Below are 27,415 nucleotides of genomic sequence, written 5' to 3'. Positions count from 1 at the left end.
TATTTGTATTTATATGAGAACACTATGAATAAATTTAAGCCAAAAAAACAACTCGATGTTCATCACTGGATGAGTAGATGAGCAATTTCCAGTATATTCATGCAATGGAATATGATTCAGCCATAAAATGAAATGAAGTACTGATACATGCTGCTGCAGGAATGAACTCCTCAAACACTACACTTGGTGAAAGAAGCCAGACACGGAAGGTCACATATTGTATGATCCCATTTATAAGAAATATTCAGAATAGAGACAAAAGGAGATTTGTAGTTGCCAGGGGCTGGAGGCAAGAAGGGTTTAACAGGTATGCTTAACGGGGCCTCCTATGCAGTTGACGAAAATGTTTCGGGCTACATAAGTGATGGTTGCATAACATTGTTCTAAATGCCACTGAATTCTACTCTTTAAAAGTTTTAGTTTTATGTTATGTGGCGTGTACCTAAAAAAAAAAAAAAAAAAAAAAAAATAGAGGCGCGGTGCTCCAGCCTGGGATGAGGCAGCGTGGACAGGAGCATCTCCCAACCCCAGTGAAGTCTGAGCCGCCGCGTGCCTGCAACAATCCCACTGTGGCAGAGAACCGCAGAGTTCCTTCCGGTTTGGCGGCAGTCATTCGCAACCTCACATCCCTCTGGAACCGGGGAGCCAAGTCGGATTCCGAGACTGTGGGCCAGGTTTAGCCGGATTCAGTTACCTGGCTGAGGCCTAGTGAGCAAAATATCCCAGACCTCGCGTGATTTGGAACCGGAAGTCGGATAAATACGGATCTCCAGATGTGCTAGTCTACCGATATGAGGTCGCCCTAGAGTTTCTATTCACCATTTTAACAGCATTTCATCCATCTTGAGACACGCTTTTTGATATTTTATCATCTCAAGATAGTGTTGGATGTCTAACAGCAGCGTTTTTCTAAGAGATACATGAAACAACAGTGTCAGAAACGATGCTGTATTCCATGCAATTAAATTGTTGTAATAGGTGCTCAATAAATGTTGATAATATATAAGTGAATGAATGAAAATTATTTTATTTTTATTTGAGCTTTGGTTCTGCCATTTGCTAGCAATGTGACTCAAGAGAAGCCAGTTACCCCTCTGAGCTTGCCTAGTTCACAAAAGCCTGTAATGATGTCGACAGCTTCCTCAGGCTGCGAGGCTCGCAAGAAGTGCTCACATAAATGTGCGCTTAGGACGTGAGTACTCACTCCCGAAAACTCCAACACAGTGAAAACGCAGAAGCGGTGTTTTTCTTTTTTACATTTTTATAACAATATATAAAAGATGACATAAATGGAAATTTACGGTAGTGGGGGAAGGCGTATATCTACTTCAAAAGGCAGGTCATTTTTAAAAGCTCTATTTTCTAAATTAAAACTACGAAAGCGGGGTGGGTTGTGGTGGGGGCAGTTGTAGCCCTGTAGGACCTTCGGTGATTGATGATCTAAGTTTCCGGAGGTGTCTCAGAGCCTCGGTGGATCTTTCAATCGGGGATGCCTGCGGAGGGCAGAAAGAAAACAGGCGTTAGAAACCAGAGGTCAAAGATGTGTGGCGCATCCCGCCCTCCTCTCTTGCCGTCCCTACCGGCATTGAAGTACTTATGGACAAGGTTCTCGCAATGGCTTCACGTGCGTGTACCCGCCGCCACCGCTCTCCCACACCTTCCTGGTCCAGCAGCGAGTCCACTGCCCGCCTGGCTGCTCCAGGTGCGCCAACCGCTCAAGCGCTCCAGGTCCGCCCGGTCGAGGGCAGAGAAAGCGCGACCGCCCGGCCCGCGGGGTTGCAAGAAGAAAACGAGTGTTATGTAATGAGTGTCAGTGGTTGCTCACCATGCAAAGGCGAGAAGATGTGGCCTTTCCCTTCCCGCCTTCCCAGGCATCTTTTGCACCTGGTGCGGAATGAGCCAGCCAGCTAGCGATAACCAAAGGGCGCCTCAGGCTCTGGCGTTCCTCGGCTGAGTCCCGTAGCTTCCCTACGCATGCCTGCTTCTACAAACCCACAAATGGTTTCCTATCATTTCTGAAACAAAATGGATGCTCATTTATTCATATGATCTGGCTTCTGCCTTTCTCTCTAATCTCGTTGTGTACGGGCTCCAGCTCGCCGTTTGGTTCTCCTGAGGCAGCATTTACACTTGAGAGTCTCAAGTTTATTTTATTCCTGGGGCAGCATTTGCACTTGAGAGTTTCTTTTTATGTTTATTCCTGAGGCAGCATTTGCACTTGAGAGTTTCTTCCTCCCTAGCTTTCATTAGATTCTCCAACCACTCTTTATTTTCTCCTCCTATTCACACTTCATATTTACCCATTGCATTGGTTTTATAAACTGGCTCTCTGAAAATAGGTTGTTATCTTGCTTAACGTCTATTTCCCAGGTCGGCCACGATAGCTTGGGACTGTAATCCCAGTACTTCAGGAGGAGGAGGGGGGAGGATCGCTTGAGCCCAGACAACAGGGTGAACCCTCGTCTCTATTAACAACAACAACAACAACAAAAACAAACAAACAAAAACAGGCATCGTGGCGCGCACCTGTGGTCCCAGCTAGTCGGGAGACTGAGGTGGGAGAACCCCTTTAGCCAGGGAGGTTGAGGCTGCAGTGAGCTGTGATCGCGCCATGCACTCCAGGCTGGGCAATAGATCGACCCTGTCTCCAAATGTAAACCCCATGAGGGCAAGACTCTTGTTTGGTCTCATTCACCTTGGCGTGCCCACCACCTAGAACAGGGCTGATCACGCAGTAGAATCTAACCATGTAATTAATTGTGCTTGAAGAGGGGGTGTTGCGGAGTAAGAGAAGGAAGGGAAGAAGGAAGAAATGAAAGACTTGTGTGCTTGGATTAAATATCTTCAGTTTGGTTGAGTCGTTCAATTTATTCATTTGCTTGTGGCCCAATTCGATAGTTTTACTCCCTCTCCCACTTGGCTCCTCTAGCTTTTCGCTCAGCCCTGGAACCGCGCTGTAATTGGCAACTCCTTCTAAATCGGGACCGGATGCTAGTTGTAACTGGAGGCGAAGTCTCCTTCTTCACCGGGACCCGGATGCTAGCTGTAACTGGAGGGAATTGGTGGGGAGCAGAGGCCAAGTAAAGAAGAACTTCGCGTCTTTAACTTCGAAGGTGATTTTGCGTTCTGTATTTACAGCATCTCCAAGCAGAGGGCTTAGAGCTAACTCTCCACCCCGTCCTCTCCGGCTCCCCTATGGCCCAGGGAGCCCAGTGCCCCGTTCTAGGCCAAAATAAGATGGATTTCAGAATCTTCAAGGTCATGTTTTACCTTAAATATTCGTGTTAATTCCCGTGTATTGCCATATATCTTTTTTTTTTTTTTTAAGGTGTTCCTCCTCTAGAAACAATTGAGTAATGTTGGCACTTTCAGCAGACAGCTGTGGGGGTAAGGAACTGGGGTCATGGAATGGGGGCGGAGGGAGGATGTTTTGAGATCGCAAAAAAGGAAAGGCAAGGGCAAAGAGGACCACAATTCTATCTTCATCTCTCAGTGATCTCTTGCACAAGTTTAAGAGGGAAAGGAGAGGGCCTCTGTCTGCCACAGAGTGCTGCAAATTCCGGTGCACAGACTGCCAGGGTCAGCGAAGTCTTGGTCCTATTGCCCTCAGAATCCCCTGGGGCAGCTCTGGAAAACTCTACCGCATAAAGCGGAGGGTCAGATTAGTTGAGTTGTGCAGAAGAGCCGAGATTGAGAGATCTCCAGATGATGCCACCCATAATTGGGTTTGGAAATCCTGGGGTTGGTCCAGCCAGCTTGGTATGCAAATGAGGAAACATACCTGGTAAGTGGATGCAACTGGCCCTAGTTTGGAGGAAGAGGGGGCACTAGACCTCTAGCCTCTTGAGTCTTCATTGCTCCGCAGTCCAGGCCTTGAACTAGGAGAGGGTAGGTATGCTTTGGGAAGTATAATGTACAGAATGGGCTTTCACGTGCGCAAGTTCATGTCGGGATTATTTCCCATTTGCTGCCCTGGCGGGGAAGAGCGATCGGGAGACTCAGGCCCTCCCATGGATTGGCACGTGAGCTGAGGCAAGACCCGAGACTGGTCTCCCGGGCTGAACTTTCTGTGCTGGAAAATGAATGGTCTGAGCTTTGGAAGCTCTCCGGGTACAAATCCTTAGATCATCAGTCCTCACCTGAGGGACCTTCCGCGGCATCTATGCGGGCATGGCTACTGCCTCTGGTGCCCCCCGCAGCCGCGCGCAGGTACCGTGCGACATCGCGATGGCCCCGCTCCTCAGCCAGGTCCACGGGCAGACGGCCCCAGGCATCGTGTACGTCCAGCCGCGCCCCAGCCCGGTGCAGCACCGCCAGCGTGTCCAGGAAGCCCTCCCGGGCAGCGTCGTGCACGGGTCGGGTGAGAGTGGCGGGGTCCGCGCAGTTGGGCTCTGCGCCGTGGAGCAGCAGCAGCTCCGCCACGCGGGCGCTGCCCATCATCATGACCTGCCAGAGAGAGCAGAGTGGTCAGAGCCAGGGTAGGGGCCGGCATGATGGAAAGGAAGCTTGTGTGAAGCCCCGTCACCGCCAAGCAGACACCCACACAAGCCACAGGTGTCTAATTACCCCTACATTTGCTTCCAGTTTCCAATTTCCTTCTGGAGTTCTCTATCCATTCTTCAGTACACATTGAATTCCATTATAACCTCCGAACTTCTGCGGAGCTGTCGCCACAGGCAGAGAGCACTGTGAGGCACGGGCAAAATAGCAAAGGGGCAGGGACAAACTGACTTTTACTCCAGTCTAACTTCCTGTATTTCCCTTGAGATAAAACTACTGAAATTTCTTCCTGAAATTATGTTAGGCCTGGAGATTTTTTTTTTTTTTTTTGGTTCCCTGCTGTATATCCAAGCGCAGAATGTGGTAATTGTTAAAAAGAGAAAACTTGTTTGTTTGTTTTTTTAAACAAATTCTCACAAAACTTTTCAGTTATCCTTAGTTTCTGGGAACGTTGAACTTAAATTTCTTTTTCATTAAATTAGTTTTAAAATTACATATTGGCATAGTACAGTTGTATATATTTATGTGGTACAATATGAAGTTATGATCTTTGAACACAATGTGGAATTAAGTCAAGCTAATTAACCCATCCATCATCTCAAATATTTGATATTTTTGTCAAATGAGAGCATTTGGGATTTACTATTTAGCTATATTTATCATGCTGTGAAACACATCTCAAAAAAAATCAAACTTATTTCTTCCATCTTAACTGAGGCTTTGTATCTTGATTACCACTCCCCATTCCTCCCACCGCTCCCCCCCCCAGCTCCAGCAACCACCATTCTACTCTTTACTGCTAAGAATGTAATTGTTTTATATTTCACAGATAAGTGAGAACATGTGATATTTGTCTTTCTGTGTTTGGCTTATTTCATTTAGCATAATGCTCTCCAATTCCAAAAATTCAATTTCTTCAAGTATAAAATAAGAAGGCTAGACTAACTAGCCCTAAAATTCCTTCCTGTGGTAGGTTGAATAAGGTCCCCCCCTACAAATGTCTATGTCCTGATCCTCAAAAACTGTTAATTTATTAACTTATGTGGCAAAAGAGGCTTTGCAGATGTGATTTAAGTAATGGTCTTGAGGGAGATTATCCAGAATTTTCAGGGTGGGCCCAATAGAACCCCAAGTGTTTTTATTAGAGGGTCACAGTCAGAGAGAAGATAAAAGAATGGAAGCACAGGCCACAGAGAAAATACAGGGACTATGAGCCAAGGAATTTGATGGTCACTAGAAGCTGGAAAAGACAAAGAAACAGATTGTCCCTTAGAGTTTCCCAAAGTGGACCCATTTTTGACTTCTGATCTCTAGAACTGTACTGTAAAATAATAATTTTGTTTGTTTTAGCTAACACATTTGTGATAATTTGTAACAGCAGCAATAGGAAACGAAAAGGCTTCCCAGGTTTATGATTTGAGAGTTCATTAAACAAGAGATGGTCACCTTTTTGGTTCCTAAATCATCTTGGAAACAAAGCCATTTCCAGAGAGGAATTTTAAAATACTGTCTCCAGTCATAGCAACCTAAAAATTTGAGTGTTGCATGGTGGAAATAGACAATTTATTTTAGGATAACTGTTATTTGTTATATTAGCTTGAGGATGGTTGTGTTAAAGAGGAATTACTTATTTTTAGGTACATTTCATACTAAACACAAATTGCATAATTTGCCTAAATCAAGGAATTATACTAAATTATATTATGGTTATTAAATCCTGTCCTGAGAAAGTGAAACTGACTTAGTTTTCAAAGAGACAAAGAGAAAGTATAAGCAAACCAAATTGCAGCTACAAAAAGAAAGACAAAATGTTGCAGCATATTTATTGTTCCGTGTGTTCACTGAAGTTCTCTTCCTCTTGGTCATAAAACTAGCCTTAAAGGTTTTTATTATATTTCATAGAATGAAAAACCTAAAAAGTAACCCATATGTAAATATTTAAATCATGATAGAAATCCAAAGCAAAAAGAAAATGAATTCATTGAATTAAAATGTGTAGGATGCTTAAACCCATTTGATAATAAATTGATATGAATTTAGCATTTAAAAATATTATACAAATAAGTGTTCCTATATTAAACACCGATGTAGTTAGGATTCTAAGCCAACAACACTTCCCCTTTTCTACATGTTCTTCTCCCTTCCCCATTAAAAATTGTCAAAACTATCCACTTTTCTTTTTCCTTTTTGTTTTTAAACAAATAAGGTCTCTTCTAAGATATTTTAGGACTACAAAGCCAAATTCCCGGGTCCAAGCTGTTTGCAAAATTTTAGAGATGCTAAGTTACCCATGCATTAATTACTTTTAAATCATCCCCTAACTCCCTCACAAAACTGGATAGGGAGAGGAGAAACACCACTGTTCAAAAATGAGGAATTGAAAACTCTATCACAAAACAAACTATTATCAAGTAAGCTAAAGATAGCAAAACAGTAAAAATATTAGCAGATATTCCCAAAATGGTGACTACATATTACTTCTGGCACGATCACATGAATGTAGCTCATTATTTCCTAAGTTCCTACAGCAAACATGTATTTATTTGCCCTACTCAGTTAAAAATAAACACAATATGTAGTTGCTTCTGAATGCTTTTTTTATCTCTCTCTTTCTCTCTCTCTTTCTTTCTTTCGACAGTCTCACTCTGTCACCCAGGCTGGAGTGAAGTGGCTCCCTCTCGCTGTTCACTGCAACCTCAGCCTCCCGGGTTCAAGCGATTCTCCTGCCTCAACCTCCCGAGTAGCTGGGATTACAGGCGCCTGCCACCACCCCCGGCTAAGTTTTGTATTTTTAGTAGAGGCGGGGTTTCACCTGTTGGCCAGGCTGGTCTCGAACTCTCAGGTGATCCCCCCGCTCCTTGAGCTCCCAAAGTGATGGGATTATAAGGCGTGAGGCACTGCGCCCGGCAGCTTCTGAATAATTTCGATCAGAAATTTATATTCGATATTTATTCCAACATACACCACAGATTTCCACTGATAATCCCTACTAGTAAGAAAGATAAACTCCATCCAGGCATCTGTGAATTGGGGGCTAAGTAGTCCCAGCACATCTTACATTTCTTTAAGACTCCCGTTTTATCTCAAACCTTCGCAAGTTTTGTATCTGATAGAGCATACTTCCATCTAATACAAATATGTTCCCCCCTTCAGATCTTCACAGCATTCGAGAGATCTGCACGCGCGTGCCTCCTCATTCCTTCCTTGGCTTCCCAAGCCCCCAGGGCTTCGCCAGGAGGAGGTCTGTGATTACAAACCCCTTCTGAAAACTCCCCAGGAAGCCCTTTTTTCCAGACTCAAAGTGCTACCTGATTCCGACTCCCCTGCAAACTTCGTCCTCCAGAGTCGCCCGCCATCCCCTGCTCCCGCTGCAGACCCTCCACCCACCTGGATCGGCCTCCGACCGTAACTATTCGGTGCGTTGGGCAGCGCCCCCGCCTCGAGCAGCGCCCGCACCTCCTCTACCCGACCCCGGGCCGCAGCCGTGGCCAGCCAGTCCGCCGAAGGCTCCATGCTGCTCCCGGCTGCTCGCTCCCTGCTCTCCCACTCTCCGCAGCGGCCAAGTGCACGCGGCCGCCCCACCCTCTGGTGACCAGCCAGCCCCTCCTCTTTGTTCCTCCGGTGCTGGCGGAAGAGCCCCCTCGGACTCTGTCCCTCAACTCCTCTGGAGGGATCGCGGTATCTTCCCAGGCAGGGGGGCGCCGTTCGCGAGTGCTTGGAGGAGGTGCTATTAACTCCGAGCACGTAGAGAATGTGGCACCCCTGAAGTCGCCCCAGGGTGGGCCTCCCCCGGGGGCACCAGCCGGAAGCAGCCCCCGCCAGAGCCAGCGTTGGCAAGGAAGGAGGACTGGGCTCCTCCTCCTCACCTGCCCCCAACACCGCCCTCCGGCCTCCCTGCTCCCAGCCGCGCTCCCCCGCCTGCCAGCAAAGGCGCGTTCGAGTGCGTTCACTCGGTTAAAAAGAAAAAAAGAAATCCCCCCGCCCCCCGCCCCGTTTCCTTCCTCCGCGGTACAACCTTCCTAACTGCCAAATTGAATCGGGGTGTTTGGTGTCATAGGGAAAGCATGGCTTCTTCTTTTAATCATAAGAAAAAGCAAAACTATTCCTTCCTAGTTGTGAGAGCCCCACCGAGAATCGAAATCACCTGTACGACTAGAAAGTGTCCCCCTACCCCCTCAACCCTTGATTTTCGAGAGCGCGGGGTTCACTAAGTCAGAAATCCTAGTTCAAAGGATTCCTTTTGGAGAGTTGGCCTACCCTCTCCTTCTCCACCCCTTCCCCTCCTACGTGTAAAATGGCTGTCTGGGGCAAGGGTTTCTCAGACGTGTACATTGCCTGGTATAACAGCAGACTCTGAAAAGATGAGGTTTATTTAATACGGGGGAGATTTCTGCCTGTAGGCAGATAGGAAAATGGAGATGGAGTCATTGGAAGGACGGACTACATTCTCAAAGTCATAATTCCTAGACCAGAAAAAGTGCTCAGTGTTCTAGAGGCAGAGTTGCACAGTGATCCAAAGACCCGCTTTACACATTGTCCTGTCTCCTACACACTCCTCACATTTCTCTTTCCTACTGAAAATACCTCGCATTTTTCTTAGTTATAAAGGGAGAAGGGAATATGAGTACCCCCTGCTTTACAGGGGTTGTTGTGAGTTTAAATGAATTGTTGTATATTAATACATATAAGCCTTAAGAACACTGCCACACATCCTGAACTAATACCTGTTAGCTCTTGAATTATCCGTTTTGAGGATTGGCTTGCAATCTTGTTTTGAGGCATAGAAAGAAAATGCTTTGGAGCCGGACGCGGTGGTTCACGCCTGTAATCCCAGCACTTTGGGAAGTTGAGGCGGGCAGATACCTGAGGTCAGGAGTTCGAGGCCAGCTTTGGCCGTCTCTACTAAAAATACAAAACTTAGCCGGGCGTGGTGGCGCACGTGTGTAATTCCAGCTACTCAGGGGGCTGAGGCAGGAGAATCGCTGGAACCCAGGAGGTAGAGATTGCCGTGAGCCGAGATCGCGCCACCGCCTTCCAGCCTGGGTGACAGAATGAGACTCCGATTCAAAAAAAAAAAAAAAAAAAAAAAAGCTTTGGATAGAATTATCACTATTATATAAAAGGAAAGGCTGGACGCGGTGGCTCACGCCTATAATCCCAGCATTCTGGGAGACTGAGACAGGAGGATCACCTGAGGTCAGGAGTTCGAGAGAAGCCTGACCAACATGGCGAAACCCTGTCTCTACTAAAAAATACAAAATTAGCTGGGCTTGGTGGCGCATGCCTGTGATCCCAGCTACTGGGAGGCTGATGTAGGAGAATCGCTTGAACCTAGGAGGAGGCGCAGGTTGCAGTGAGCCAAGATCGCGCCATTGCACTCCAGCCTGGGAGACAAGAGCGAAACTCGATCTCAAAAAAAAAAAAAAAAAAAAAGAAAAAAAAAGAAAAAAAAGAAAGAAAGATCAAGAAGACCTTACTCCCTGAAAAGATTATGGGCCCCTCCACCACCCTCACTTATAAAGAAAAGTTAAACAGCACTAAAGAGTATAACAAGTGCAAGGAGGTAAAAGTTCTAATTTTTCCTGTGACTATTACTTTTTAAGCTTTTCAAAAACATATATTACGTTTTAAAAAAATGGATTGCTCAGACTTTGCTGATGCCTTAAGCACATGCTTAACCTACCTACTGGATAATCCAGCTCTGTTTAAAAGTTATATTTCAATCCCTGGTTGACTTAAACCTTGTAGACCCAGTATATCTTGTACTTTTAGTGTCTGCTTGATGTTAAAACATGTAGTTTTAAAAATGAAGCCAATGGAAACAATTTGGGATGTCAAGTATGTTATTAAAATCTACAATGCATTACTGTGCCATTTATATTTTCCTCGGAGTACCTCTCATTTAGCTGTGTAGCAATGATATGGAAAATTCAAACTATCGATAAATAAAATTCGTTTAGTTTAGCTTAAGGTATTTTATGATGGAGGAGGAAGAAAGAGTGGTTGCCAGGTTGGGAGGGAGGGAACACATTTCCATCACTAATACAATGGTTTTTTTGTTTGTTTTTTGAGATGGAGTTTCACTCTGTTGCCCAGGCTGGAGTGCAATGGCACGATCTCAGCTCACTGCAACCTCCACCTCCCGCGTTCAAGCGATTCTCCTGCCTCAGCTTCCCGAGTAGAGTAGCTGGGATTAGAGGCGCATGCCACCACACCCAGCTAATTTTTGTATTATTAGTAGAGACGGGATTTCACTATGTTGGCCAGGCTGGTCTCGAACTCCTGACCTCAGGTGATCCACTCACCTCGGCCTCCCAAAGTGCTGGGATTACAGGCCTGAGCCATCATGCCCTTCCTACAATGGTTCTTAATGGGGGTGGGAGAGTGGGAAGAGTAGGCTCCTTCAAGAGGCTGTTGAAATACCTTCTTCTCAAAAAATAAAGTATGTAATGATTTTTTTAAAAAGATGTGTTCACTTCCACATGTATTTCTAGATAAAACTTTCAGGGAATTCAGGGATTTCTCTGAAACTCTACCATGGATTTCTACATCAAGAACTCTTTCAGCTCTTCTGAAATACATGTATAGCTATTGGTGAAGAAGATGGGAGATGCAACCATACAAAAAACAACATTTGGATGCATCATATACAGGTGTAAAAGTTGACTGCTTTGGAAATACCAAGAACAAGTTTTAGATATGTATACACTCTCTTACCTTGCAGTAGAGCACTGGAAGGATTATGGCCTCCTTGGGTGGGGCCCTTTTGCTCTAGAAATTGAAGTCCATTATCTATTATAAATCTTATGTAAATAGTTAATAATAGTGGGAAAACTTTCCTAGTTTTTCTATTAAAGAACCCACCACGCTCCCAGTTTACTCATACATATCGACCTGAGTTGCAAACCCCTAGAAGAATGAAAATATACAGTCCTGGATCTCGGTGCTCCTTATGCCAGCCTCAGATTTCCTATGTGCAAAATGAGATTATAATATATTTCATGTGGTCATAAAATATGATAATGTATGTCCAAAAGCTTTTAATGTAAAAATTTACTACATTTACTAGAATTTACTAAAGTTTGTTGGTTATTGTTATTATTATTCTCACACTTACTTTTCCTCTTTCCTGAGAATGCCATTCTTTTTTAGATTTGCAATGCCTTGGCAGTTTTGAAAATCTATACTGTGAAATTTAAACCTGTCTTAATTCTGATCAGTCTTATAACAAAAAAAGACTACCACCTGTTCATTCATTTAGCAAGCTCAGATGCTAAGGGCAGACATGGGGTGGGGGTAGGGGGAAGTAGGTCAAACATAATATCTCTAGAGTCAGACTGCCAGGGTTCAAACCTCAGCTGTTCCACTTATTGGTTAACTTTTAACAAAGTTACTCAACATGTCTGGGCCTCTGTTTTCTCATTTGCGTGATTAGGATAATAACTGTACTTGCCTCAAACAGTTGTTTAGGGATTAAATGAGGCATGTAATGCTCTTAGAAGAGCAAAATAAAGTGCAGAATGATACAAGAAAATGAAAAGGGGACAAAACTCATTCTCATTTGTCTCTAGTAGGCAAAGGCTTCCTGGACGCTGAGAGCTGATCCCAGTCTTGAAGAATGATGTGAGTTTAAAGATGGAAAAGCAGGAGAAAGATATTCTAGACAGAGGTAGAGGATGTGCAAAGGCATAGACATTTAGGAAAACTGAAAGTAATTCATTTAGACTTATTCCTGAAAAACAGCCTGTGAAGGACTCCTCAGACAGTCAAAAGAAAAACTAGGAGAAGGGGTGGCAAGGAAGTGAGGACACTGTGTTGACTACTCTTTCATAACTTGGTTGTGATAGTTTAAGGCCCTATGCCATGAAGTGAGGCAGATGGAAGGTGGAAGAGACCTGAACACACACATACCTAGAAGGGCAAGTGCCAAGTGAAAAGAAGGGAAAGTCAGAAGAGAATAAAAGTGAAGTACACAGGTAAGATAGGATATTTTTGAGGACCCGAGGTCCCTCAAAAATAATGAAGAAATAGAACTCAATGTACAGTGGTGGTTATAGATTTTGTCACAGGAGATACATGGATTTGGGAGGGAGAAAAGGTCAGAATGGGGAGGAAGTTGAGGCACTTCATTCCATGAATAAGGAGGTTAGCTTGTTTGCAGAGTGAAAATAAGATGGTGGGTTAGGAAGTTTGAGAATGGTAAAGGTTTGGAATACCTCTTATGAGTAGAGAGGAGTAAGACTCAGATAGAGAAGCGTTTTGTTTTGTTTTTTAAAATCAGAGTGGAGAACCCAACTGAGGGTTCATGACACAGTAGGGACACCTGATTACTTTCTTTAAAGAAAGCCCTGCAGTGGTGTTACTACTTCAGCAACCCTACAAATCAAAGACTAGTCATACTAGATGTGAATATTAATTCAACGTATTACCAGAAAGAGACAGAAAGATACTTGAGAAAGTAGTGTCCTAGAGTTAGGTTCTGGTTCTGACGTGGCATTGTGGGATTGGCAAGGTACGATATGCACGTATTTCATGTGATAAGCAGATGATTTCATTAAGAAAATAAAAGGAGTTGAGGCAATAGCTCTACACTGAGACCAAGTGACAGTTCTCATGTATCTAATGAACTATTTTTTTGACTGTGAAATCTTTTGAGATTGTATCTAGATTCATTGTCCATAATTTTCAAAATGGGCTCTCTCTTGTTCTATTCTTTATACTTGAAGTGAGATAATACACACATATTTCTTTATCACTTTCAACATTAACATTATTATTAAAGATAATTGTTTTAAATATAGCTTGGTGTTAAAAACAAAATATACATAGAATATCTCTGGGGAGATACAGGAAAAGCTGTTACCCGTGAGGCAAGGAAATAAAGAACTGGGATGGGCATGTGACTTACTTTTCACATTCCATGATTTGTACTGTTTGAATTTTGTACTATATGCATGGCCTTTCTAATGAATTAAATAAACATAATAAAACTAGCAGACAAAAAAGAGTTACTTTTATTAGAATCATCATTCATAACTGTATTTGAAAAAGAGTAACTGAGTACCTACTATATGTCAGGCACTGGGCTTAAAGTTGTCAATATTAATTAAGAAAGAAGGGTTCTTAGTCAAGAGCATGTGTTGGTAACAACCATCAGTATATTTGTTTCTCTGGAGGAGGAAGGTGGTATCAACTGGGATGAGCTCTTGAGTGGAGCCCACAGTAATCATTTGAGGAGGGAAGACTGGAGTGATGCATTCTGATAAATGACACTTCACACTTGTGTTACCAGGAAAAAAAGGTTTCAGAGTCTGGAGACAATCCCATAATTAAAGAGAATTCCTTAGGAAGTAGCTTATGAGAGCAAGACATATGCCCTGTAAAGGAGTTCCCAGGTACAGCTGTGTTAAGCCTTCTTGATGAGTTCTAGAATAGGATATTGGGTGCAATAGATAATTATTTGAAGGCAAAGGCGATGGAGGAATAATTCCATGCATCCCTTTAATTTAGAAAAGCAATAATGTAAGGAAATTAGAGTCCCTGGCCTAGCTCTACCACCTACTTTATTACCCTGAATAAATGACGTTTTTTTTTTCTAGCTTCAATGTCTTGATCTACAAAATGGGCAAATCACAAATGTATGAAAACAGATTGTGGTTTGGCCCTGAAGTGCCAAAGTGCTCCTGAAGCTGCCCCAGATAAAAATTAAAAATTCTGATAATTAAGGTCCAATGTGGGTGGTGAGAGTATTTTAAATGGGAAAGAAGTACTTTCTTAGGTAAATAATTGCAAGGTATTTAATTATTTATTTTCTACAAGGAAAAAAGATCGCTTCAGCATGAAAGGGAGACCTCTGAGAAAGTAGAGCAGACCTCCAAACAGATTTGCTAAGAAAAAACAATGTGTCCCTGGGAGCAGATCTGTAGAAGTTTCAAGACAGAGGATGTTTCTTTCTCCCCTTTACTATCCTCTATTTAATTAAATTCAGTATAACACAATTATTTAGTATTTGCTATAAGGAAGGTACTCTTTTAGAAACTCTATGCTATCTTCGCTCATTCAGAATTATTGTAAAATTTCTCTTCCTGCTCAAACTGGATCTTAGCAAGGAGTACAAAATGCAAAATTCTTTGATGTTTTGCAGACTTAATGCATAATTATAGTTAAGTCATAATTTCCAATCTTAGTTTCCAAAATGTTAACTGGGTGTAGAATTAGCAGTACCTATTATCATCTTCCCAAGAATATTCTGAAGGAAACTTAAAAGTATATTACTTATTATATAGCAGGTGTCTTTTCTAAATTATGTGCAAAACAAATGTGATTTTAAATCTATGTAAGAAATTTACTATTAAAATGTCTCTAGGGTGTATGCTTGTGAAATGAGGAATCTTTGCAGCTCATGAAAACAATTATTCCCTAACGTTTTGGTAAATGTTTTTTATGTTGATAAATTACTTGTGGTGAATTACTTATACCTATTTGTAGCTATTTGATCAGCTGAGAACACTAAAACATTAGCACAGTATGTATGTATGTACATATTATATGCACATATTTGGTATATATGTATATTATGTACAGCACAGATATTGAGAATTGGCCTCATCCTGAGGAACAAAATAAGTAATAAACATAATTAGAGGAGATAGGCAGGAAGAAATAGAGATAATAAAAAATTCATTAAAAGTTGCCCAGAAAATAACGGCTATCATTTTTTGAACCCCAACTATGTGACAAGCATTAAGCAGTTTTATACGTGTAATTTACAATTCCACAGCTGTCCCATGGGATAGCGAGTATTATTCTTTCTTCATAATGCAGACAACAAAAGGCTCAGAGTGCTTAAGTAATAAGGAAAATAAGATAAAGTTCAAACTTAAGGTTCTCAGTTCTGTTCGAGAGGTCCTCACTCTCCCTACTACAATATCTGTTTTCCTAATGATAATTTATCCAGTATGTGGTGGACAACTCATCAATGCTTCCTTTTCTTTGAGGATTGTGCTTTAGAGCAAGTTGCAAAACCTGGGCCAAGATTACTGACTCTCCATTTTCAGAAACTACTGTGCTTCTATGATTATTCTTCAGTAGTAATACATAGTGATAGAAATTTGGAACTTAAAGACACGCAAAGTCTCCTGAAAGTCACTTAATTCAGTCCCCTCATTTTTGAATGATTTGCTTTCCTGATTAAAGCTCACACATGTAAAAATAATTAAGGAATTAGCTGCACATAGAAGATGAAAAACTACCCTACACAAAGCAATAATTATTAACATTTTGGAACACTTCCTCTTTTTCTTTGCTTAATCTTTACATTGTGAATATTATGCAATTTTGAAATGAGCTTTTTCTAACTTATTAGAGCATTTTCCAAACTTCTCCAAAAACACTTCATAAATGCTACTTTTGACAGCTGTAACACATTCCATTGGAAAAATAGTTATAATTTACTTAATGATGTCCCTGTTGTCAGATATTTAAGGTGTTTCTAATTGCTACTAAAATTAGTATTGCAGTTTTTTAAGGGTAGAAAGGTCTTGAATATATTGCAAAACTGCTTTTTTAAAAGTCACCATTTTGATTTATAGATAACAAAATGGAGGAGTGGTACATATTGAGGAACTATGTAGCTATGGTTACTCAGCTAATAAATGTTTGCTGTAACTGTTGAACTCAGTTCCTCTCTCCATTCTCCATTCTTTCTATGGCCACAGCTACTTAATTGGACTTAATGTGGGTGGTGGGAAATGCCAACCATATCCTTAATCATAATTTTGAAAATGACACATATGCAAGTGGGACAAGGCTAGTCTTTAAACTCAGATAGAACTGACCTCTCATTTACCAGCTCTGTGGGCTTGAATAAGTTATGTAAACTTTCTGAGCCTTTATTTCCTCACTTCACAAACTGGGGAAAATAAAATTTACCCCATAAGGTTACTGTGAGGAATAGAGAATGTCAGATATATAAAAATCCGGGTGCACGGTAGGCTCTCAATAAATGGTGCTTTTTAATTTTTTGAGAATATGTATGACATTTATTATCAAGTTATTTATTTAGGTCATCAAAATAAATGTCCTTTTGAGTAATTTTTCATTAATTCCTGTACATTCTGGCAGGTATCTGTGATTTCAACAAGCAAATTCTCTTCTAAAAGGTGTGATGCTACCTCTGAATTCTAACTTCCTAAAAAAAACAGCTTCTTTGTAACAAAGCTGCCCATGTTATGACAGAAGAATTTCCAAAAAAAAAATCCCTCATTAAATCATGAGAAGTGACACTGGAGAGTGTCACTGTGTTCAGTATTTCCTCTGCATTCATTGCTACCCACCTCCACTGCTTGGAGTGCATTTTAAGTGGAAGGTACAATGGGGAAACTACAGTTAAAACTGAGGAATTGCAAAATTTTCTGTCTCTAAACTTCTATTCCTAACCTCCCTCTTTTTCCTTCTTGATGGGACAGATTTTCCCCTCTCAAACATGCTGTCCTTTTTAATTGCTAACACAAGCATATATAATATCTCATTTCTGCTTATGCTGCTGATGGATGTATGTGCTGTTAGAGTTCTGAGATAATGTTGAAAGTTACAGGTAAATAATATTGTATTCGGTTTTCACTCCCGGGAGTGGAGGTTTAGTATTCATGGTTCACTGATAGGTTTAACAATGGTTTAGGATACTCTAATTTCAGGGGGACCACCTACATGGAAGCTTTCCTCATCAAATGGAGAATGGTTGTCTCCCTTTTGCCCCTCTAAAAAACTACCGTTTAAAAGTAGCCTGCTTTTTTGGGACTCTATAGTCTTACTGTTAATGTTCAATTTTCTGTGTCCTTTCCTGAACTTAGGAGAGTTCTGAAGCCAATCTCCCCTCTGATATTATTAAAGATTGCAAGAAAATTTTCTTGTGTTAGACCATTCTTCCTCAAATTACATTCTTCACCTGATAATGTGATTTAACTCCCCTCAGGGGAATCAACTTCTTGATGAAATGTAATCAACTTTGATTAAATAAGTAAATGCTTCCTATTCATGTTTTAGCAGTTTTCACAGGCAGATTTAACATTTCCACTCATGTTTTCCTTTGAGTCTCTGACTTGAGGGTAGAGTTTTATCTTTTGTGTTGTCATAGTTAAGATAACTTCTATAATTAATTTCTCGAAATGGCAGTGATAACAGAATATACTGTATATTTACTCTGTAAAACCCCCAAGTCAATTTAGCCTTAAGAAAGCATACTATTTAGTGTATTTTGTGTCTTTCTTTGATATCCTACTGTTTAATATTTCTTTAATGATTATGAATACTAGAAGAGTTTAGAGGCACACCCTAAAGGTCACCATATAGAACTTCTGTACAGATGTGAATTTAAAAGTATGCAAATTTACACTGATTTTACCTAACATCTTGGAATATACCAGGAGTCTGAATACATACATTTTTATTATATGTATATTTTTAAAGTGGAGTTTAGAAATTTCTAGCTACACTGAAAAATTATAATGAAGTAGGTATTTACTATAAAAAACTAATGTGCTTTCTTAAGGGCATAGTTTAGTTAGGCACTATAATAACTGACAAATGTATGCTGTTTAAAAATTTACAGTGAATCTTCACACATACTATTTTATCTACCTCTTATTACCTGAATACCACAGGGTCTCAGGTTTACAGATGAGAACATGAAAGCACTGAGAGTTTCTCATACTTCATTCTGGTACCATGACAGCTATTAAGTAAAGGAATAATCTGCTCACAGGTCATGTGAATGCTAAAGAAAGTAATCTTTCAACTGCATGCTTCAAGTGGTTCCTGTGCTGGTGAATAGGTATCCCATTTATTGCTTTTAAATTAAGGTAGGAATAAGTAATTTATACATACAGTCATATGAGAATTTTTCATTGGTTTTATTTTGATCAAAAAATAAATTTTTGAAAGATGTTAACCTCTTTTCAACCAATAAATATTTACTGTGACTTATATGACTGATGCTTGAGTATATAGCAGAGGCCCAAAGGGGTTAAGCAACTTTCAAAAGAATAATTAACTAAAAAAGATGGAGCTGAAACCATATAAATATGTACAGCACTCCATGGTCAACCAAGTTCAACTATATACGAATTACCAGTCAATGACTTTTGGCAGGCCATGCAACCTATCTGATCCTCAGTCTCCAGATCTACGAAATGAAAAAATGAAACATCTATAACATAAAGATATTGTGATAATTAAATGAGATAATGGAAATTGAAGTGTCCTATTATTGTTAAGCTCCTCCTAATTATTTTTGAAGAAAATGATAACTTTACCATGTGATTTAGGAAGAAAGTTTTAATAAGCTTCTTTTAAAAATTAAATGTTTATTATATTCAACTTCAACTATTCAGTATGTAAATTGCATGGAGTAAAATTCAAAGTGTCCGATGTTGGACATTTACCAATTAGATTTTCAACTGGGGGAGTCACTGTTCTCTAGATAGCTGCTGTTTCTTTAAATTGGGTGAGAGAGTTATACAATTGCTGAGTCAGATGATCTGGCAGCCTGAAAGAGAATGAGAGCAAGAAAATGGTGGCACTCGAGAAAAGAAAGCAAAACAAGCTTTTTCCTAATACATCAGCAAAGTCACTGGTGTAATATTAGACAAACTGTAGCTTAAAAGCAGAAAAATGATCATTTGAAAGGCATGATATTTTAGTTTTTCCTATAATTGTTACTTTTTAGCTTACATTTTCCATCTATATTTTCCCCCTTCTCACTGTGCTTTTACAGAGACATAAAGACCATCATTTTGTCCATAAATGCTTTATTCTGCTATGGCTACATTTTCATGCAATCTTGCCCTGATCTTAGATAAGCACAAGTTAAACCTGTGAAACACTTGTGCTTTGATTTTTCTTTCTTACATAATTTTAGGTTGTCATGTTTATTACGAGCCTGGTCTGGATCATAAAATGAAAGAAACCCCTATTACAACACACACACACACACACACACACACACACACACACACACACACACAGACAGAGAGAGAGATCCATTCATTCTGTACAAAAAGAAGTAAGTGTATATAGTGTTTTAAAAAGACAACGTATCGCCTATGTGGAAAATTTCTGTATGGTTCTGTAAGCTTTAAAACACAAATATACCTTGTTATGTTTTTTCTCTTAAACTATGTTCTGATTGTAAAAATGTAGTATCTAAGAGAAATTCTTTTCCAATTCATACAAAGGATCACATAATAATAAAGGGTCTCCTTCATTTGGTGAAATAACTCCTCCACTGATTACTCAGACTGTCCTCCCTGGGATCCAGTAAACTGACTCTAAACTTAAAATCTTACCTAAAATCCTGGACGTCAGTTCAAAGATAAATAAGCAGAAATAAGGTTAAAAAAGTAAAATTGGTCATATTCATCAAATTGTGTCCCAATGGGCCACTTGTAATAGTATCTCCTTCAAGTGTTTATTTAAAATGCAGACTTCTGGGACCCACAGCAAATCTGAATCAAATTTTCTGAAAGTGAACCCCAGAAATATGTATTTTTAAAGGCAGCCCAGGTAATAATGCTGTTGTTAACCTTTGCCATATTTTTAAAATTTCTAGTTACTCACATTATTCAATTAAGAAAGCAAAGACTTTTTCAATTTACATTACCTCTATTGTACGATTTTATTAGTTTCAATTTGATTAAGAGATTACATGTCTTTGTTCATATAATTCTGAACCTCTATAAAACCTTTCTCTCTTAAAAAAATCCTACTGCCTTCACAACTATTTAAATAATTTATGATATTTTATTTTGAAGGTGAAAGAGAAAACTAAGAAATAGTTGAAGAAGAATTAAAAAGTCCTTTGTGATAACATGTTTATATTTTCACGAACAAAGCCAATCAATATGTCATAAAAAATAAAAATCAACGTACTATTTTTTGAAAGGATCTCTGATGCTTTGGGAATTTCAGTCTTGTAGTTGATGGCTTTCACTTTTTTTTTTTCCTTTTATTACTTCTTTTTGATTGTATAGTTCTGCCAAAATGCAACCATCATTCCAGGGCTCATTAATTAAATAAGTGCACTGAGAAACACTGACAAGCACTCAGAATTTCTTCAACCACCCTTTTTAAAAAGCAAATGCTAATTGGACATAAAGATGAGAACAACAGACATTGGGGACTACCAGATGGAGGAGAAAGGGAAGGAGCCAGGGCTGAAATACTACCTACTGGGTACTGTGCTCACTACTTGAGTGACAGATTCAGTTGTACTCAAAACCTCAGCATGGTGCAATATACCTTTGTAATTAACCTACACACGTGCTCCCTCTTTCTAAAATAAAAGTTTAAAAAAAAATCTACGAGGCATTATATATTTTTTAAAAAAAATACCACTATGTACGATGCACTGTGCTATATCCGGAACTACAAATATTAGTTAAACAGTCCAAGACTCAGTGGGTTCAGGGACTCTAAGGATTTGCCATTCCTTTTAGATGGAAACCTTCCTTGGTCCACCAAGCCCTATCTTTCTGCCCTTTGAAAATTCTCCCTCACTTTCTTCATAATGCCGTCCTTGATTAATTTTCCTCTAGCAATACTACTGGTTTTTTGTATTTAAAATCATTCCTGTAATTTCTTCTGTTTAGATGGCTTCGTACATGAGATTCACGTTCAACAAATAGAAAAAAAACACTATTGACATTTGGTAGCTTCGACAATTGTAAACACAAGTGGGTTTGCTGAATACACATTAAAATAGCATGAATTAGGATATGGTGAATCTGTTGAGGTCCCAAGTTGGTGGGTATTTTCCAGGAAAGGTCAGACCCTTTAAAAGGACCTTTTATCATCTACCAAACAAATCCTTCATTTATTAATTCCTAAGGTTTTTTCCATCGGTTGGTTTACTGTCATGGAAATTGATCTTGTTTTAATAGCTACTGTCGTTTTTTTATTCTAATCAATGATTTCATTTGAAAAGAAAATTTTCAAACATGGGGAAAGCTGCAATACAAGAAGAAAACAATGGACAGACATCATCACTGGAAAAATACTACGGGCCACTCTCTATACCATCCTGCACCACCAGATGGAGAAACTGAGGGAAGGCGAGGCCTTTCAACACTCTTGGGTCTACATCTGGCATGTAAGGGAACGAAATGGCTGTCGAGTCTCAGAAGCGCACTTTCCCCGTGGTTTCTCCGAGTAACCCTGACTCACTTCTCATCTACCCATCCCCTCCAAAACAAGGCCTAGCCAGTTCCAAGCTGGAGAGGTGACCCAGAGTTGCCTTCTGTCATGTCTTGCCTTTCGTCCACTAAGCCCACTCAGACTCTGTCTGCTCCAACCCCCACTCCGGCTAGTGAAATCCCAATCGTCCTCCACGTGGAACCCCAGGTCTGCAGTTGTGATAGCGGATCACATCGCTCCTGCGGAAAGTGCGCGCGGTGGAGTGATAATTGGACCAAGCGTCTAAATTCTTGATGGAGGACCTCGCTCCAGCTGCCAGTTAAACCTCTGGGATCCGCAGCGTCTCTAGGAATTGAGAGAGTGGGGAAGTTAGGATCGAGGAGGAGGATGGTGGGGGCTGAGGAATGGAGGAGCAGCGTGCATCTCATCTCTTGTCGTCAGTCGCTCTTTGGGGTCCAGGGCCCTTGCATCCCCAGCGTGGCTCGGAGGCAGCGAGACCTGCCTGAAATTGATTGGAGGGGACTAGAGTGTGCTTGTAGGGTGGGGTAGTGGGGGCGGAGAGAAGGGATCCCAAGAAGGGCGCCAAGTGCTGTTACCAGAGGCCTAACACGAGGAACCTTGGAAACAGGTATAGCTACGGATTTATGGGTTTAAAAATGGAACTTCTTGGTGAACGGACATAGCGTACATTACAGTCTGAAGTCACAGCCCTCGCAGGTTTTCCCAGACCTTAAAGCCACGTTCTCGTGTATGACACTTAAACAACTCAGTTTCCTTGTCTTTCCTCCCTCCCTACCTACCTAAGGCTAGAGAAGTTCTTAGTTCATCCACTGTGTAGGACTGTTACCGTGTCAAAGGTTTTGGAAATGTATATTTTACTGGTGATGGTCATAGCACTTTGGAAAACTCAAAAGTGAAACGAAGAAAATAAGTATCATCAACCATTTTCCCAACCCCTCTCATCCTGAGGAAACCATTATAACTAATGGGTGAGAGGGGGGGGAGGGGGGGGGGGGGAGAGGGGGAGAGAGAGAAGGAGAGAGAGAGAGAGAGGAAACTGTTTACTGTTTTGAATCTTGCTTTAAAAAAAACCTGACTTTATAATGCAATCATTTAACCGTCTATGAAATATTCTTCAGATATCTGATGATCCAGAATATAACTGTACCATAATTTAACACTTTATTGCTAGAATTTTATGCAGTTTTTTATTTCTTGCTACTACTTATCCATCTGTATTAATCTTTGTCAGAACCTTTCTTTCCTTAGGATGATGCCTGAATATAAAATAGCTGAATGAAAGTGGATGGGTTCATTTTAAAATACAAAATTGTTTTTCTTGACGGTGAGGTGTTTAAGAGGTGGATTAATCTCACTGGGCAAAAAATAGAGAAGATATTAGTAATATGAGAATCAGAATTTAGATAATTTGTCTTAAAAGTTCGTATTCAATGTAATAATTTTATATTTAGAAAATGAAACTGTACCCATTGTTTATATAACTTAAACTGCCAAAATAAAGCACCACAAAAACTTTTTATCAGGTTGATTTTTGTATCAGGCTGGGTTTTGCAGCAGATGGAAAGGCTAGGGCAAGCTTGTCCAACCTGTGGGCCCGAGGGCCACATGCAGCTCAGGATGGTTTTGAATGTCGCCCAACACAAATTCATACACTTTCATAAAATATCATGAGTTTTTTTTTTTTTTTAAACTCATCAGCTATCGTTAGTGTTAGTGTATTTAATACGTATCCCAAGACAATTCTTCTTCTTCCTATGTGGCTCAGGGAAGGTAAAAGATTGGACACGCCTGGCCTACAGTGTTCTACTATGAAGTTTCAGTTTTAGTTCGGCCTATAACGTTTTAGTACAGAAGGCAAGTGAGATTTTCTCTGTTTCTCCAAGGATTTTTGAAAAAGTGTAAAAACACTTGGTCCACTGTTGAACCTTGCTATAAAAAATATTTTTGATACCATTTGTATCGCTTTACTAACAGGAATTGTTCATATGTTGGGAAAATGGTTTAGCTTAACTCTGCCATGGTAGTTGATAGTGATGAACTAACATGGAATAACAGACCTGTAAACCATCATAGATGGTACTAGGCTATGTTGTTGCTACCTTAAGATGATAACAGACTTTCTAAAATTCAAGAGTACTCAAAGTAGTAAAATGAATATTAAGTTTTAATTTCTAGAAGGGCTATGGTTCATTTGGAAGTGCGAATCATGTACACATTGGGAATAATGGTTTATACTAACTGTACAGTGCTGACCTTGAGAGAACTCTATGCTCTTAAAGAAAAAAATAATCTGAGCCTTCTAAAGTAGCTATAAACAAATTACTATTTAACTTCATAATAAAAATATGACTATTTTGTAAATGCACCAAGGTAGAAGTAACAAATCAGCTGAGGCAATTTATCAGGTTTCTGTGGTTAAGAAATTGGTAATGTGGAATTTTAGTATACATATTTCCAATCATATAAAAATAAAAAGTAATAAACATATTTGCAGAAACTTTAAAAAATTTTAAAATAACATCTTACTTGCAATGATATTAAATAATTCATACAGGTAATTTTCAGCATGTGTGCCTCTCAAGGAATTGTATGAATCCTAACATAATTAGTATCCATATATATTCCCAAATCAATATAACCATAGGCATAAAATATATTAATGTGAAATATATAATTACGTATCATTATAATTAACACCGCTAGATTTTATATTATGTATATCATTTTACATATGAAATTGGAAAAGCGCATATATTTCAAGGCAAACATTCTATCCAAGCTGTGTGTTCTATCTTCAGAAACTTCCTGAAGATTGGGCTTTTCACATACGTCCTGAATATTGATTTATACCTAAATAACAAAAAATGATTTATTTCAATGAACCTATCATTTAAATAGTTTTGCATTTCATGCATATACATTAACATACTATAAAATATTTTCTCTAACTTAAAATCACCACAGTGTTATGTTTTATAGGCCTAAACTAAAAAATACATATTTATGGCATTTATATACATTGATATGTTCTACTTTGTTACTATAGATTTTCAGAAGCAAATTAATAATTTAAATAAAATGATTTTATATAGAATAATATTAACTAGAGTAATAAATATTTTTATATAGACAATAATATTAAGAACTATATTCAAACAGTTACGGATCACAGTGGCTAAACTTTTGCTGATACGGCTAAACCACTGTTAAAAAAACCACCACCAGGGTCTTGTCAATGTTTCAAAATGAATTAAAATCAAATCCAGCAACAGGCCCTGCAATCCTTTATAAGCTCCTTTGACTAAATTAAAAAAAAATTAACTTTCATAATATGAAAAGTAAAATATGCATTTATCCTATAGATTATAAATTTTTGCTAATAGAAAGTGAGACACTAAATTAGACACTGATAGTTTTAACAGGTTTATATTTCCATGTCAAAGAGACAATTAACATTGCAGTAAAAAAATAATTACCCCTCTGCTGGCCTTTGCTTTTTGAAGCTATATATTCCTGGCGAAGCCTCATTAAATTACTTTTAGACTTATTATACAAGTTTTAATTAGCATTGTGCACATTTTAACTGTATATATATTCTTTCAGTTTTCCTGGTTATAGGAAATTACACCGGCTGTGTCAACATTTGTCAATGTGAGGACAAAACTACCTCCGATTCTGTTTTTCAAGAAGTAGGCCTCATTTTTAAACTGTGCTAACTGTAGTCTGAGATGACTAAAATATTAGCAGTTGGGATTTTTCAGGAACAGTTCTGCATTTCTGTCGTTTGCTAAACATACGAGCAAAGTCCCGAGCAGTTTCAATCACTCAGGCCGCCGGACCTCTACCTCTAACTCACAAAGAAAGCCCATTTTCCTGTTGGCTGCAAAACTCCCCCCAGAAGCAAGTGCTGGCTCCTCGCAGCAGTAACTGATCTTACGATCCTTGTTAGCATTTCAGGAAGTCACTGCCTGCGTGGTCCTTCTCTCTCGGGTCCTCCACTCTCCTGGAAGGTGGGAGAGGGTGTCCCCGCCGGCAGGTTGGGGAGAAAAAAGGCCGCCTCCAGAAAACTTAGATGGTTAGCAATAATTCCCCCCAAGGAGAAAGAAAGTGTGCTTGAAATACACCTTTCCTACTGTGTGTGTGTGTGTGTGTGTGTGTGTGTGTGTGTCTTAGTCATTCCTACCCAGGATATTCGGGAGTCACTGACTTCTGAGGTGGGTTTAGCAGCTCTGTTCGCCTCAGTTTCACACGATTGAGGGGGCTGTGTGAAGGGAGGTCCAGGTTCAGTGGTACTGCGAGAACCACATGTCTAAGTCGTTGTAACCCGAATGGGGAAGCCTCCACCGCCGGTTATCTCCTCCTCCTAGCCTAGGCTAGAGACGAATTATCTGTTTACGAAATCACACCAAACAAAACAAGTGTCGAATGCGCCCCGGACTTTTCGAGGGCCTTTCCTACCTGGTCTTCTAGGATGCGGCTGCTGCCCTAGACGCTGGCTCCTCAGTAGCATCAGCACGAGGGCCACAGCGGCGGGCGCCCCTGGCGCTGCCCACTCCCCCGCGAGCCGCGGGATGTGAACCACGAAAACCCTCACTCGCGGCGGGCCGCACGCGCGCCGAATCCGGAGGGTCACCAAGAACCTGCGCACCATGTTCTCGCCGCCTCCACTGCCGAGCTCGGCAGCCGCTGCGCCGCCCTTTGGCACCAGAGGTGAGCAGCGCCGCTCCTGCCCCCCTAACTGCAGACTGGGACCCACGCGCCGCCCCCTGCCCATCTCCGCCCTGCAGGCGCGCACCCGCCTTCCCTGAGCGCGCCCGCCCCCCACCTCCACCCCCACCCCCACCCCCACCCCCACTTCCACCCGGACCTCCAAGATCTCGGAACTGCTCTGAGCCCTGCGCACGCGGGAAGGGCTGCAGGAGGCGCCGGTAGAGAGGCGCGCGCGCGGGCGGCTCGGGGCCCGCGTTCCTCTCCCTCCCGCCTACCGCCACTTTCCCGCCCTGTGTGCGCCCCCACCCCCACCACCATCTTCCCACCCTCAGCGCGGGCGCCCCGCGGTGACGGCCCAGGGGCCGGACGCCTGGAACGCAACTCCAGGCAGCTCGCCCCCTAGCTACATCCGTCACCTGACACGGCCCTACCAGGAACAGCCGCGCTCCCGCGGGTTCTGGTGCTGCTCGCGTCCCCGCTCCCCTATTCCCCTTGCTTTATTCCTAGCTCCCCTCGTCGAAAGTCTTCCATTCTTCGAACTAGATTGTTTAAAAAAGCAAAAGGAAGAAAGGAAAGCGAGGTCATCTCATTGCTCTCTCCGCCAATCAGGAGGCTGAATGTCAGTTTTGAACTAAAAGCCGCTCCGCTCCTCTTCTAGATTTGGAAAACAAGCGAAATTAAACGAAACCGCTGCACGCCTCCGACGCGACATCTGGACACGGCGTGGCGCTGGCGCTGCGGGAGCTGCGGGCCCGGCCTGGCGCCGGACTAGGTAGGTGGAGTCGCACCCGGGGGTCCCAACTGGGTCCGGGCGCCCCTTCCCCTCCCAGCTGCTCGGTCGCCGAGGGCGCCGGACTGGGACAAGAACGGAGTCCTTTGTGTCTAGCCCATTTTTATTTTCGGTTTTAACCTTCACGACAGGCGCAGAGCATCTGAGCGCTTCTTCCTCTTTCCTCTTCCCCCCGCGCTCTCCTCCCCTGCGGGCTGCTCTCCT

General features: G+C 41.2%; 2 protein-coding genes and 1 long non-coding RNA gene across 9 annotated transcripts in view; 1 reads left to right on the top strand and 2 right to left on the bottom strand.

Moving 5' to 3' along the window:
• Positions 1-1,005: 1,005 nt before the first annotated feature.
• Positions 1,006-27,415, bottom strand: LOC112607787 (cyclin-dependent kinase inhibitor 2A). 7 transcript variants are annotated; one of them, XM_025358911.1, is made up of 4 exons: positions 27,388-27,415; positions 7,888-8,040; positions 4,140-4,446; positions 1,006-1,493 (listed from the first exon to the last, which is right to left on the bottom strand). In XM_025358911.1, exons 2-4 carry the CDS (start codon positions 8,011-8,013, stop codon positions 1,480-1,482), a joined length of 447 nt encoding a protein of 148 aa, XP_025214696.1. In that variant the 5' UTR covers positions 8,014-8,040; positions 27,388-27,415; the 3' UTR covers positions 1,006-1,479. The 7 variants fall into 7 exon arrangements, with proteins under 7 accessions (XP_025214696.1, XP_025214697.1, XP_025214700.1 ...); XM_025358912.1 differs by lacking the exon at positions 27,388-27,415 and adding an exon at positions 8,391-8,416 and having other exon boundaries at positions 7,888-8,035; XM_025358915.1 differs by lacking the exons at positions 7,888-8,040; positions 27,388-27,415 and adding an exon at positions 26,853-27,071.
• Positions 21,429-26,485, bottom strand: LOC112607790 (tumor suppressor ARF-like). Its single transcript, XM_025358919.1, has 2 exons — positions 25,915-26,485; positions 21,429-22,035 (listed from the first exon to the last, which is right to left on the bottom strand). The coding sequence occupies exon 1, from the start codon at positions 26,483-26,485 to the stop codon at positions 26,096-26,098; it is 390 nt and encodes a 129-aa protein (XP_025214704.1). The 3' UTR covers positions 21,429-22,035; positions 25,915-26,095.
• Positions 26,589-27,415, top strand: part of LOC112607792 — a 127,147-nt gene continuing 126,320 nt past the window's right edge. Inside the window, exon 1 of the long non-coding RNA XR_003115906.1 lies at positions 26,589-27,193. This is a non-coding gene — a long non-coding RNA (uncharacterized LOC112607792). The remainder of the gene's footprint in view (positions 27,194-27,415) is intronic.

The sequence above is a fragment of the Theropithecus gelada genome, chromosome 15, assembly GCF_003255815.1.
Source record: "Theropithecus gelada isolate Dixy chromosome 15, Tgel_1.0, whole genome shotgun sequence".
Classification (NCBI taxonomy): Eukaryota; Metazoa; Chordata; class Mammalia; order Primates; family Cercopithecidae; genus Theropithecus; species Theropithecus gelada.
This window is presented reverse-complemented; position numbering and strand designations above follow the sequence as displayed.